The sequence below is a fragment of the Seriola lalandi genome, unplaced genomic scaffold (assembly GCF_002814215.2).
Source record: "Seriola lalandi dorsalis isolate HSWRI2012SDOR001 ecotype SW California unplaced genomic scaffold, Sedor1 jcf7180002054948, whole genome shotgun sequence".
In the NCBI taxonomy this organism is placed as follows: Eukaryota; Metazoa; Chordata; class Actinopteri; order Carangiformes; family Carangidae; genus Seriola; species Seriola lalandi.
The window spans coordinates 1,021,136-1,033,831 of NW_019525499.1; the positions used below are offsets into that span (position 1 = coordinate 1,021,136).

Genomic DNA, 12,696 nt, shown 5'->3' on the forward strand with positions numbered 1-12,696 from the left:
TTTGTATCCAGCCTGGGACCTTTGTTGAGGGTCATTTCTCTTCCTCTCTCTTACACAAAATGTTTCCTGGCTTTTTCTACCATGTCAAAAATTGTAAAAATGCCAAATAGTTTTTAAGGGACAGGAGGTTGACAAATCTTTTTCAAGAAAGACATGGATTACTAGAGTACAAAATACAGCCCTTTAAATCCTTACAGACGTACATCGAAACTTATCATCTTACTGGAAATTTAGCAACTGGGGCTTCAACCAACTTAAAATACTAATCATGCTGAGGCAGAACTGCAAGGATTTCTCCAGTGATACTCAAACCACTCAAATGTCAAACCTCTAAGCCAGTTTAGGAACATCCCTTTAATCTATGAGTAACAAAAACTATTTAAGATTTAAGAAGGAAAGGAGAGTGTTGAATTAAGAGCAGCCTGCATTCTGGCTCTGGATCTTAAAATGGTTTTGGTGTGTAGTGGGTTTTACTTTCAGGTGTGTGGGTGTGTGTGTGTGTGTGTGTGTGTGTGTGTGTGTGCATGTGTGCGTGTGTGTGCGTGTGTGTGCGTGTGTGTTGCCCATCTCATTTTTCAGTGCTGTATGTTAGTATTTAAGGGGTACCAGGAGTCCAGAGGCCCCCCATCACTGTTGGGTTCATACTCATATAATTACTACCAACACTATGTGTGTATATGTGGTGTGTGTATGTGTGAATGTGGGGTTGGGTGGGCTAGGATATAGATTTTATCCAGGCCCACAGCAAGAACCCACTCTGCCTTGTATTACAGAAATATTGGGCCCCGACTACATATCAGAGACATATTCGTCATAGAATGGACCCCCTCTGTCTCATACCGGAGTACTACAATATGCTTCATTCATGATGTGAAATATTCTAATAGAGTTGGATCCTCTACATCTGAATATTAAGATTCTTTACAGAAACGTTTCACTGTAAGATATCAAAGAAATATTTGCTTTTAAGCAAACACATCCTTCTACCTCTGAAACAAAGGTGGGCAAATTATGTCTCTGCCTATGTGTTTCAGCTTGTATGCATGTGTGTGTGTGTGTGTGTGTATGTGTTGTATATGGTTACAAAAGGGAGATGATGAGTGGGCTGTGAGCAGTAATGGAGGATCCAGTTTCTCTAATGTGATGAACATGATATTCCTTATACACCATAAAAGCGCACACACACACACACACACACACAAACAGCATTCCTCCACAGTCCTCCATCCACACCTCCTGTCCTGAGCTGTTGTTGGTGACGATGTGAAAAGACCAGTGATGCCCTCACATCTAATGCTCTACCCAGTTTGAGACTGTTCATTTAGAGAGGAGTGAAATGCATGACAATGATTATAGACTGTAAAGGGAGCGTTTCAAAAAAAGATTTATTTTCAAAATGTAGAGCTGACTCTGAAAAAAACTGGCATGGCATGACATAATCCCCCATAAGAGCAAAACCCATAGTACAGAGAGGAAAGCCATGCTCTGTTAAGTGCAATACAACCTTCTTATTCTAAATAAAACAATCACTTTCCATGAATGATAACAAAACTCTCCAAGACAGACGAATCAACATCTAAACATTACAGCTGTAATCTGAGGGCTTATGTGAGGAGACAGTCGAATCAGGTTCAACTACACATTCACCAAATACGATGGTCTATTTTGCAGCGGCATGACATACCCTCAGATTTAAAGTTCAATGACAGGTGATTTATTTTTCCGCTGCATTAAAACTACACCAGGCTGTTGGAATTCCAAGGAAGAGCAAGTGCTGACATGCATGGCTTTTCCTGCCGTCCATCGTCGTTAACATTTAAAGAGGGATGTGACATACTGTAAAACCACAAGACACGCTATGGGATGTTCAAAAAAAAAAAAAAAAAAAAAAAAAGTGTCTCTCAAATTCTGCAAGAGTTTGTAGAATTGAGACCATCACAAATTAATCAGTATTGGATTGAGTAAATTCCCAGACAGGGATTACAAGATAGTCATAACAAAGGATACAACATTTGCCAACACAGGGTAAAGAATTCTGAACAGCAGGAAAAATTTAAAAGCTGAGAATGATAAGTAGACTAGTGAGAAACAGGAGAAAGATTTAATTACAGAGTGGGAGAGGAAAAACACAAGTTGCAAGAGCAGACTGTTGATTTTTACAACATACTGCCACCTACTTGGCCAAATGTAGGATATTTAATGTACAAATAAAGCCGTCTAAATAGGTTGTGGGTGAAAACCCAAAACAAAACATATATACTAAACAAAAAAGTATACTTGTTATTTTCTATGCCCCCTGACAAAATTTTATACCTGAATTCCTATAATCGCAAAAATTCATGTAAATGTTGCATTAAGATTTTTGAAGCTCTTTAGGAAAATGTAAAATCTCTTTAAACTTTCAATTTATCTACTTTTGGATTTATCATTTGATAAAGCCATCAATTTAACTCCAGCCATGACTGATGGAACAAGAACAAAAGTGAAAGAGAGGGAGAGAGGGAGAAAGAGAGATAGATGGATGGATGGATGACAATGAGAAAGGTGGAAGTTGCGGGAAGGTGTACACATGTATTGTGTGTGTGAGAAAAAGGAAAAATAACAACACAGAAAGAGACAGGAAGAGAGGGTGGATTAAAAAAAGAAGGGGGTAGTAATTTGTCTTCTCTCATTTTTCTCTCTGTCTTTTTAAATCCCCATAAGAGCTCTTTGATGAACAACTGTACAATCTAGTCTGTACTGAACACACAGACACATACACTCAAAAACACACATGGTCACTTAGCTGAAGTAGGACAGACAAGCAAAAACACTATTTCATACGAGCGGCATCAATCTATCCTCACATATGTGCATAGAGACACATCCACCCACACACATGCACTGAGGCCATTAAAGGCACATCAACATGAGGGAGCGATGCTTAGAGCCACTAGTGTCAGAACTTATGTAGACTAAACACAGTTGAGTGACTACAGCTGTAGGAGAGAAGGCCCACCGTCTCTCTCTGTCTGTCCGCCCCTCTCACTCACTCTCTCTCACACACACGCGCACGCACGCACGCACGCACGCACGCACGCACGCGCGCACACACACACACAAACACACACACACACACACACACACACACACACACACACACACACACACACACACACAGGACATAGAAGTCTTGGGCAGATGTTCAATGTGCTTTTGATATCAGCATCAGCAGCGCTAACAATCATTTCTCACACAAGGACACACACACATACAAAGCCAACACCTCCTCTCTTGTATCCCATGTCTGTGTAAATCAAATCAGAGTCCTCCACCACTATAACCAGCCCCATATGAGACGGTGTCAAAATCAACTCCATCTCAGCCTGAACATGCTTTGGTCAGTGGGGTAGGCCGCTGTACAAGTGTGCGTGTGTGTGTGTGTGTGTGTGTGTGTGTGTGTGTGTGTATTTGTATTTGTGTGTACTGTACCTCTGTGCCACATGGTAGGACTCTGGGTGTATGCAGGTCTGGTCCAGGGGGTTAAATGAGGTTGGTATATTGACACAAGTCTTTCCTTTGCTCTTCTTCGCCACTGGTTTCTCTGCCACTGCTGGTACAGGGTGAGGTGAGACTTTGATGCTATTCAATTAGAAAGAAATGCATTTTAAATTTATGAGGAAGTCCCAGTCTTAGACAGCCTTAATATAAAAACACAACTTTCTATCAGAGTCAATTCACAAAATTACAATTACAACATTTTTTTCTGTAGTGGTATCAAGCAATGCAGGCAGTTAAAGTTGTATTTTGTCTGGCTCTGAGATTCCTGCTTCTGCTCTAATACAATGGCCGTTAACTCATTTTGTTTGCACAATTCACAGCATTGAAAACTTACATTTAAAAATTCAGCATCTAAGTGTCTTTTTAGAAACAATGTCTTAGTTAATCTGGAGTATAATACATTCTAATGAAACAGTTCACAGTGAGGTCTGTGGATTACCCACAGCGACTGCTCCCCCCTATCTCTGCTCTACATGATATACACGTTATATACTTTGCATTATAAATACTTACTTCGCATGTGAGACATTTGCACTCTGCTGTTCTGTTTTTTTGTTCTTTTGCACATCACTTCCTTGCACTGCTACCTAATTTCTTTGCACTACAACTACACAGATATCGTATATATCCAATCTTTGTGTACAATAATAATGTGTATGTACATATTAGTACTATTTTACCTTGTATTTTATCATTTGCTAATTTGTTTTATATATACAATGTTTTTGTTTGTAGCATGGGCAGAGCTACAACTGCATTTCATCATACAATCCTGTAATGTATAATGTCATAAAGCTGAACACTGAATTTTTTTTATCTTGATTTGACATGGAGCACCACAAACAAAATTCCACTGGGAAAACTGAGGTCATAATAAATATTAAAACCTGGGCAAATTAAAGCAAAAGTACCTGCTTGTACGTGGGATAATATGCTTTACTTCAATGTGTATAAACTGACCCTTTAATGAGAAGTAGATAAGAAGGTAGACTCAGAAGAGTCTGAGTAAACCGTGTGTGCCTGTTTCTATCTATGTATCTGTGCATTCAGTGTGCATATGTAGCCCACCTGTGTAGGGATTGCTGGTTGATTCTAATGAAGCCAGCACACTGCTGGTAGGTCTTGGGCCCCATGCCTTTGACCAGTTTGAGTTGCTCCCTGTTGATGAAGGGACCTTTCTGCTCTCTCCACTCTGCAATATTCCGCGCCCGGCCCACATTCAGGCCTGCTACATGCCTAAGAGATAAAACAACAAAGGTCTGTTTATTTCTGAGGTCACCATTCAACATTGGATGCTACTGTGAGAAAACGCTAAAGTGAAAAATTAAATTTAGGGGAAAACTGGAGTTTAGTTTCAAAATGAGATATGAGTTACACATGAGCCAATATTTAGTGAGTGCATTCGTCCAGTTTTGGCCAAGCAAAGAAGAGAGGTGATTTGAAACTCAATTAGGCCTGCTCTGTTAATGTCCACAGTGACTCACTCAGGCTAAAACACACTGCTATGTCAACAGTCCACATAATACCTCAGTCATCAACACGTCTGTGTGTATGTGTGTGTAGCATAACTTCTGGCAGGAGTGGAAAAAAGCTCACTTGCAGAGCAGACAGGTAAACAGATGACCTGATGCCTGCCCTGCAGCTAAAGCCAGCTCATTTCATACTGTTTCTGTCTATTATATTATATTAAATGCAATAGTAATTGAGTGTGTGTGTGCATAGTGCTCTATCAAAGATATTTGTTACTATATTAATATGTATGCAAATGACTGCTGCTGTGCATGTATGTTTCTGTGTGTGCGTATGTGTGAGCGCCTGTGTCTACCTTGCCTAATCCCCTCGGTTGATTCCAGTCAGCCCAGTAAGTGAGGCAAGCGTGTGAAGCATTAGTCTAAACAGAAAGCTGGCAGGACGTGTGTGTGTGTGTGTGTGTGTGTGTGTGTGTGTGTGTGTGTGCGTGTGTGTGTGTGTGTGTGTGTATCCTGCGCCTGTGCATGAGTGTGAATGAACCTTTGCCATGTTGTGACTGCTATGGGAAAGTATGTCAGAGGTCTGAGCCCTACTTCATCTCCGTTTCATAATTTGCATGTGTGTCTGTATATTTGTGTGGAGGAGAGAGTGCCTGTGTGCACACATGCACTTGCTTATGAAGACATAGATATATGTGTGTTGTCTACCTCATCAGCGTCTCAGAGCAGATGTTGATGTCCACCCCCACAAAGCTCACACACTCCTGCACCACGCCGTCCAGCGCTGCCTTCAGAGCTCCGGCAGATACATCATGCTAGAAACACAAATTTAGAGCAAACCCACATTAATATTTGCACACACACACACACACACACACACACACACACACACACACACACACACACACACACGCAACATTTAATTACCACTTAAATCTGCTGCACAGAGCAAGAAAGTTGCCCCATGTTCTAAAACACACACAGATACTAAAAATGAGCAAGTACTATTTAGGAACCTCAGTGGTTTGATATGATAACAAGTCCAGATGTGCAGTCTGTTACAAGGAACAACTATTCTATTAGAGAGGAGTTTCCTCTCCTGACACAGAGGAGAATGATTGTGCAGAGTGATAGTAGTTGGCAGGAATGACTTCAGGTCATGGAGGGGATGTGAGATGTAAATTGCGAGATTAAAAGTAATGATATTTATTCACTTTTATATTCCATCTTTGCAATATACTACTATTTGCTCCTGTGTAGGCACAATGTCCCAAAGAGGATTATTAAAGTATCATCCTTAAAGAGATAAACAGCAGCAGAGAGTGTAAGCATAAAATACTAACACACTGATTGACAAGAAGTACAGCAAGCAGAAAAAAGAGAAATGGAGTGACAGAGAGGGAGCTGATTGACAGACAGAGGGAGCACAGAAGGGAAAAGAGAGAGCGAATGTTTGGTTTGGCTTGTCAATGATCTCTCTCTCTCCTGCTAACACAGTGTTCTCGTTACTGTAGCTTGCTGTCGATAAAGATCCTCCAAATGAACTCCTCACACTTCTTAACCACCAGCCAATCAACCACTAATCGGAACATATTTTCCAAAAAGGCTAGAATCTTTTTCCTAATAAGGAGCAGGGAGGACAGCCAGCAGTGCGAGGAGAGGAGAGAGAAGAGGGAACAGAAAGTAAGACAAATTTTGCAAATATTAAAAATGACAGGATGAAAAATAAACTTGATCAAAACAAAACACAAAAATAAGATTTAAGAAATTCTATGAGGTCAAGCAGTCACCACCAGAAAAACAGAAGCCTTTGGCTACAGGACAGGGCCAAAACACCAAGGAGTTCAGCTGTAGACTGATGCCTCAGCAACTGCTCGAGGATTAGCTGACACTCTAACTAGACTACTGTTGAGCTATGTGTGTGTTTGTGTGGGAACATGACTGAGACTAGCATGAGTTTTCCTGTAACATGATCAAGCTTTGAACAATCCTGGCATGTAAACAGATAACAACAACACCAGCTAGCAAACGCACCCTTCTCTGTCAGCAATAACAGGACAGTAGGACAGATGCGGACAGAGAGGCACACCGAGACACACAGAGGTGTGTATGGTTGAGAAAACACAACCATTTGTGAGACATTCACTAGTCTGAACCAAGTTTTCACCTATATCACTGAAAAGGTTCAGTACTAACCTGTTTCTCCAATAGTTTGATTATTTATTCCATTTATCAGTACCTGAAGCACATAATATTTGCATGTTTATCTACTTACAAATAGCGTAGCACAGCTCACTGTCAAGCTGAGGGGAAGAAAAAGAATCAGAACAAAAAAAAAAAATCGGATAATATTTCTTGGTCTTTTTTAGTAAGTGTTACATCAACGGGTGCAACATACAAGGCCCACAGTTGTCTCTAAAAGAAGCACCCAGAAGGATTTGTTATAGGCTTGAAACTGTGAGGATCAAAATTTAATTTACTACAGAAACGGAACTGAACTGCAAAAACAAACATATGCTGCTGTTTAATAGCTGTCAGCAACAATCATAATCATGGGATGAGCACACAGAGATGGCAAGCATGTTATAAGTTTTCCTCATTATCAGGTTGCCAAGAAGTGATGCTGAGAGGACGAGTGAGGACGCTGTGTCAACAAAAGGTATTTTATGTACTTTATTAAGTATTCAAGGTTTCTGTTTTTATAGTCACTGAACTTTTAATTATAGTGGAAAGCTCTTGCACTCTAACAACACTGACACTGTTATTAGAGGTGTATTTAAATATTGACTTTTTTTTTGATACATTACTTCATGAAGACATTTTCCACTTCATTCTGCTGTTGTGCAAAAAACTCTTTGGGAACCTGGTTTGTATTTACAGCATAAAGCATAAATTAATTTGCAATCAGACAAGAATAGACATATTATTAAAGAAATACTTCATGACACTGGAAAAGAAATGAAAAATCTGACATGACACACTGGCTGTTTGGTAATATTATACTAGAGGGTATAAAAGATCTATGACTAAGCTCCTTGGTAAGTAGCATTTGTCCAACAGCTCTACCTCAATAAAAAATATTTTTAGATTGTGGTGCTTTAAATTAAATAAATGACCTTTCCCCAGCACAGTTTAAAATTCTGTATGACTGGATGTTGTTTCCTTCTGAAAAAACATCCTTCTCAGTAATTACTGTATTTAATTAATATTAATTGTTGTATTGAATGAGCTCAGGTTTTGCTTTTAGTTAGCCTGATGGCAAGCATTTAATGAATTACTGTAATATCCGCAACTTTGCGGTTTAAAACTTGCCTACAGTAAGCAGGATGATAAGAACTGTGATTGAGCAGAGAGGGGAAACAGATAAAGACAGCAGGAGATGAAGTAGTAATGTAGAGACAGTACAGCACCCCTGGTGACTGCTTAAGCAAACTGCAGTCTGATATTTGGTGAAAATGCTCAGACTCTACAGCCAGAGGCATTTTGGAAATGCTTTCCAAACAATAACAGGTTCTCATAAATCTAGGACTGAAAGATTTACGACTTCCGGTGAGTGGATATAGGAAGAGTAGAGAGACAAAGATAGTCAGTGAGGAGAAAGAGGAAATCACCTGTAATGTCACACCACAGAATAATGTTTTCACATGAGAAAAGTGGAGGTGTGCGAGGCAGAGTGAGTTTTAACCTGCAGTAAAACCCCAATGAATGTGTTCTCACATTCTTATTGAAACCTTATAGAGCTGGGAGCAGCACAAGAGGATCTCAGGTATTGTCACCACTAGCACAGAGGTGCACCAGCACCACAGCACATAACTTAGCTTTAATTGGGGAGGGGAAAAACTGAGCTGAAACTGTAACTTAAGTATTGATTTCATTCCAGTTAAAGAGAAAAGTAATGGGGTAAAAAAGATAAAATACATGGTCGCACAGTTAACAAACCCCAGGACAACCCACAGGTTTAGGTTAAGTCACTGCATAATTCTTGCTAATTTGGAAACAGGCTTTATGAAGCATTACAAAACCTACTCAACACAAAAATTTTATTCTAAATGAGGACAACTCTATTGATTGAACAAAAAAATCAAACTGAGAAGAAAACCAGGACAATCAGGACATAGATACAGAGAAGTGCCTCTTTCACCAGCAGCAGCGACTGAATGTGTCAGAGTCAAGAGAGTAATTGCAACAGAAAATAAGCAAGTTCTATACTAGCTCTATTAAACTTACATACACATAATCCAGTGCGTATGTCTGTGCTGACATCCAAAGAGCAGAGGCCCTTGTGGTGCTGTACACAGTTTGCAGTGGTACTAACTGCAGCAAAGGAGCATGTCATCATATCTTCCTATCTCTCTCTCAATCCACGCATCCCTTTTCCTCCTTTTCTTTCTTTAAGCTCACCGAGAGGTAAAATAGCCAATGGATGTCAGAAATCAAAAACACCAGTAACAAAATTCAGATTTATCATCATAGCCATGATTGTGCAGTTCTAGTGTTGAGCGTTTCTTTTTTTCTGATGACTCTGAAGCATTCGTCATTCAGCTCGGCTCCAGCTCTACATTTCCCCTCTTAAATCACAGCTTCCTCTCTGATGTCTTATTTCCTACCTTACTTTTCTCCTGCTGCCTTTTCTATCTCAGTGGCTTTCTCTAATTATTTCACTCTAAACTATATTCTTCTTATCTCAATTAGGATTTGCTGGGTGGTGTAGGGCATAGAGATACTGCAGAGATTTACCTCAGGACACGAGAGCATCTTGCTACCTTACGGACAGACCTTTACAAACTCCATCCACCTCATAGATGCATACCTTCCATTTTTAAAACCACCTCCACTCTCCTGTTCTGTGGTCCCAATGCCCAGACCCTCAAACCTCAGAATCATCCAGAGTCAATGGACTGGATCCTTATGTGTGAAGGTCATGTTTGGATTGGCCAGAAATCGTCTGAAGTCAGCCAACCAATACACAAGAACAAAGTGCTTCTGTCTGCACCTCAAGTACTTAAAATCTGCACTGACAAACTGAAAGCTTTGATGTTCTTTTCTCTGATACAGAAACACATATATACATACATACATAAATACTGTACATACATATACACATATATACAGTATATATGGGTTTCTGTACATACACCCCTCATTACAAAGATGGATGCACATTTGAGAGTTCATTGCTACAAAAACCAAAGCTACTGGTCTACAGAGAGATGTGGAAAGATGCGATATGGTCAGATGAGTAAGTGTATATACAATAACAGTTGAAGCTGCAATCGTCATTAGAAAAACGAATACCCTTTTTACACCAAAACTAGCAAGTACATGTGGGTTTTTTTAAATGCAGGCAAACCTACTACAGAAGGCGACTGAGCCACTTTTACATTGTCAGCAGACGATTTGGCCTTTCTGTTCAGACAAAGTGAGCTGCTAGCTGCCGTGCAGACTGGCAAAATGGATCTGTTGTGTCTCATCACCTCTGTGTGAGATGCTTTGGTCAGTTAATGTGTGTTTTTAAAACTTATTTCAGGGCTACCATCGTTAGCTTAGCTGTGCTGTGTGTAGCCCAAAGACACGGGAAAGGGGCGAAAGTTGGCGTGTTCACTCAGGTGTCATGTTTACATCACTGCTGATCAGAGCTGGAGTCGATAAATACATGTGACTACCGTAGAGTCATTTGACCTGGGAATTAATGCCCTTTCACACTGAAGAAAAAGCCAGATGTTTGTGGGTGTAAGTGGGGTTTTTGTCCAGTGTGAAAGCGGCTTAAAACTTGGAAACTTCTAAAATATTTGTGACTTCTAAAAAGGAAGTATTTGGAGTGTAGTTTCTCCAAATGTGTGTTGCCTTGTGCATGTGTGTGACAATGCTGTGAAACGACAACTTCTTGTCTTCGACTTTAAGATAATCAAGCGATTAAATACAGATTAACAAAGTGCCTGAGGTTATTGCAAGGTCATGTTCTCCTTGACTGACAGGCTTCTGAGAACTCCCTCTTGAACATACCATATACTATTCCAGGCACGTAGGATTGGCTTAGGGTGTGTGTGTGTGTGTGTGTGTGTGTGTGTGTGTGTGTGTGTGTGTGTGTGTGTGTGTGTGTGTGTGTTTTGCAGGAAGTTGAGAAATGGCTCTAAGGCATTCATGAAAGGTGTTGGAAAAACATAAAACCATCTAGTTGCTGTCATATCACTTTCAGCTGCTGACTTATGACTGGTACTAAACTAATTTACACACACACACACATTACCTGAGGGACTTCAAAACAGAGCATGAGAAAATCAGAGCACAGTTAGTTACAGAGGAAGTCTAAATGACAGATTGACTTGGGCAGGATTTTTACATTAAAATAAAATCAGTTTAGACTATTACCAAATATTCCATTGCATAAAAAGGAAAGAGGGTGCAGTAATTTGGGCATTTTCTGTGGCACAGAAGTTACAGAATAATTTTCCCATTATTAGCTGATTTTCAGATCATCATTCTCATCTATTCAAAATTACACTTTAAATTCTTTTTCATAGTACTTCTCACCATTCACCTTCTTTACCATCTTCCTTATAAGCCCATGTTTGTGTGGTTGTGTGACCACAGTGGTTTTGATGGTACCCATAAAAATAAAGGTTTAGTTAATTATAATCTTTACCACCAAAATACAAACAAGCTCACTTATTGTAAACTCTACAACACTAGAATAAGATACCTGATATTTTATGAATTCTTCAATAAGTAGACCTAACCTATGTAAATCCATTATATAAGCAAAGATACAGGTTTGACTCACTCAGCCCACAAACACAAAGACACATGCTGTAAAAAGACCTGAGGGAAATAATTAAAATAGTAGCAGATACTATTTGGCAGCTCATGCCACTGATCAAGTCTTTAAGAGCCAGATCTTTTTTCCCATGCCTCAAATCGCAGAGGCAGGAACTATCAATCACTGTCAACTCTCCATTTCTTGCTCTCCTTCCTTTCTCAGCTCTGTCTGCTCCTGTCTCCCCTGTAGGCACCACCATTCAGGAATGAAAGATAGCATGCTCAAGTGCAGACACACACATACTTGCACTGCTGAACACACACAAAGCATTAGGCACAGTGGCCTAGGTGTGAAAGTGACATCACTTGCATTAGCTGTAGGTATAGACCTCAAAACCTCAAATATCAATACTGTCATTGGTCTCAACTGATCCATGGCTCTAATATGCCATGGTGGTTGCATCTCCTAACCTCAGCCTTATCCTGTTTCTAATTTCCTAGTTCTAACAACTGACACTGTGGCAACAAGCAGCAAAGACAAACTTCAGGTCCTAAGGCAGAAGGAGAGGGGGAGTCGTTGGAACAAGTGCATGAAAACGCTAGCAAAAAAATTTAGCGAGAATAGTAGAACAGTTAAAAGAGATGAGGAGAAGAATGACAGTTTCTTTAATATCCGGGTAGCAGGCAATGTTTTCTTACACAGCAGTGTGTGTCTGTGTGTGTATTTTTCAGTTGCAGTTAGTTTCAAAGCCCTGGGGATTACCAGCTGTCAACAAACCCGAGCAATTTAAAGAGCTGATTGACAGATGGAGGAGTTGTCCAAAGGCCACACCCACTAGATGTCAAAACTTCCATAATGTTTGTACAAGTAAGTGATCTGAACCATCAGTACAATGATCTAAAATCTATGAGTATCAGTAGTCTTTAAATG

At 40.0% G+C, this 12,696-nt stretch overlaps 1 protein-coding gene across 1 annotated transcript in view; it reads right to left on the bottom strand.

Moving 5' to 3' along the window:
- srbd1 (S1 RNA binding domain 1) overlaps positions 1-12,696 on the bottom strand; it is a 50,155-nt gene that overhangs the window by 4,577 nt on the left and 32,882 nt on the right. Inside the window, exons 17-19 of the mRNA XM_023394386.2 lie at positions 5,718-5,824; positions 4,609-4,776; positions 3,472-3,621 (exon numbers count right to left, since the gene is read on the bottom strand). Of these exons, the coding sequence (XP_023250154.1) occupies positions 3,472-3,621; positions 4,609-4,776; positions 5,718-5,824 (425 nt within the window). The remainder of the gene's footprint in view (positions 1-3,471; positions 3,622-4,608; positions 4,777-5,717; positions 5,825-12,696) is intronic.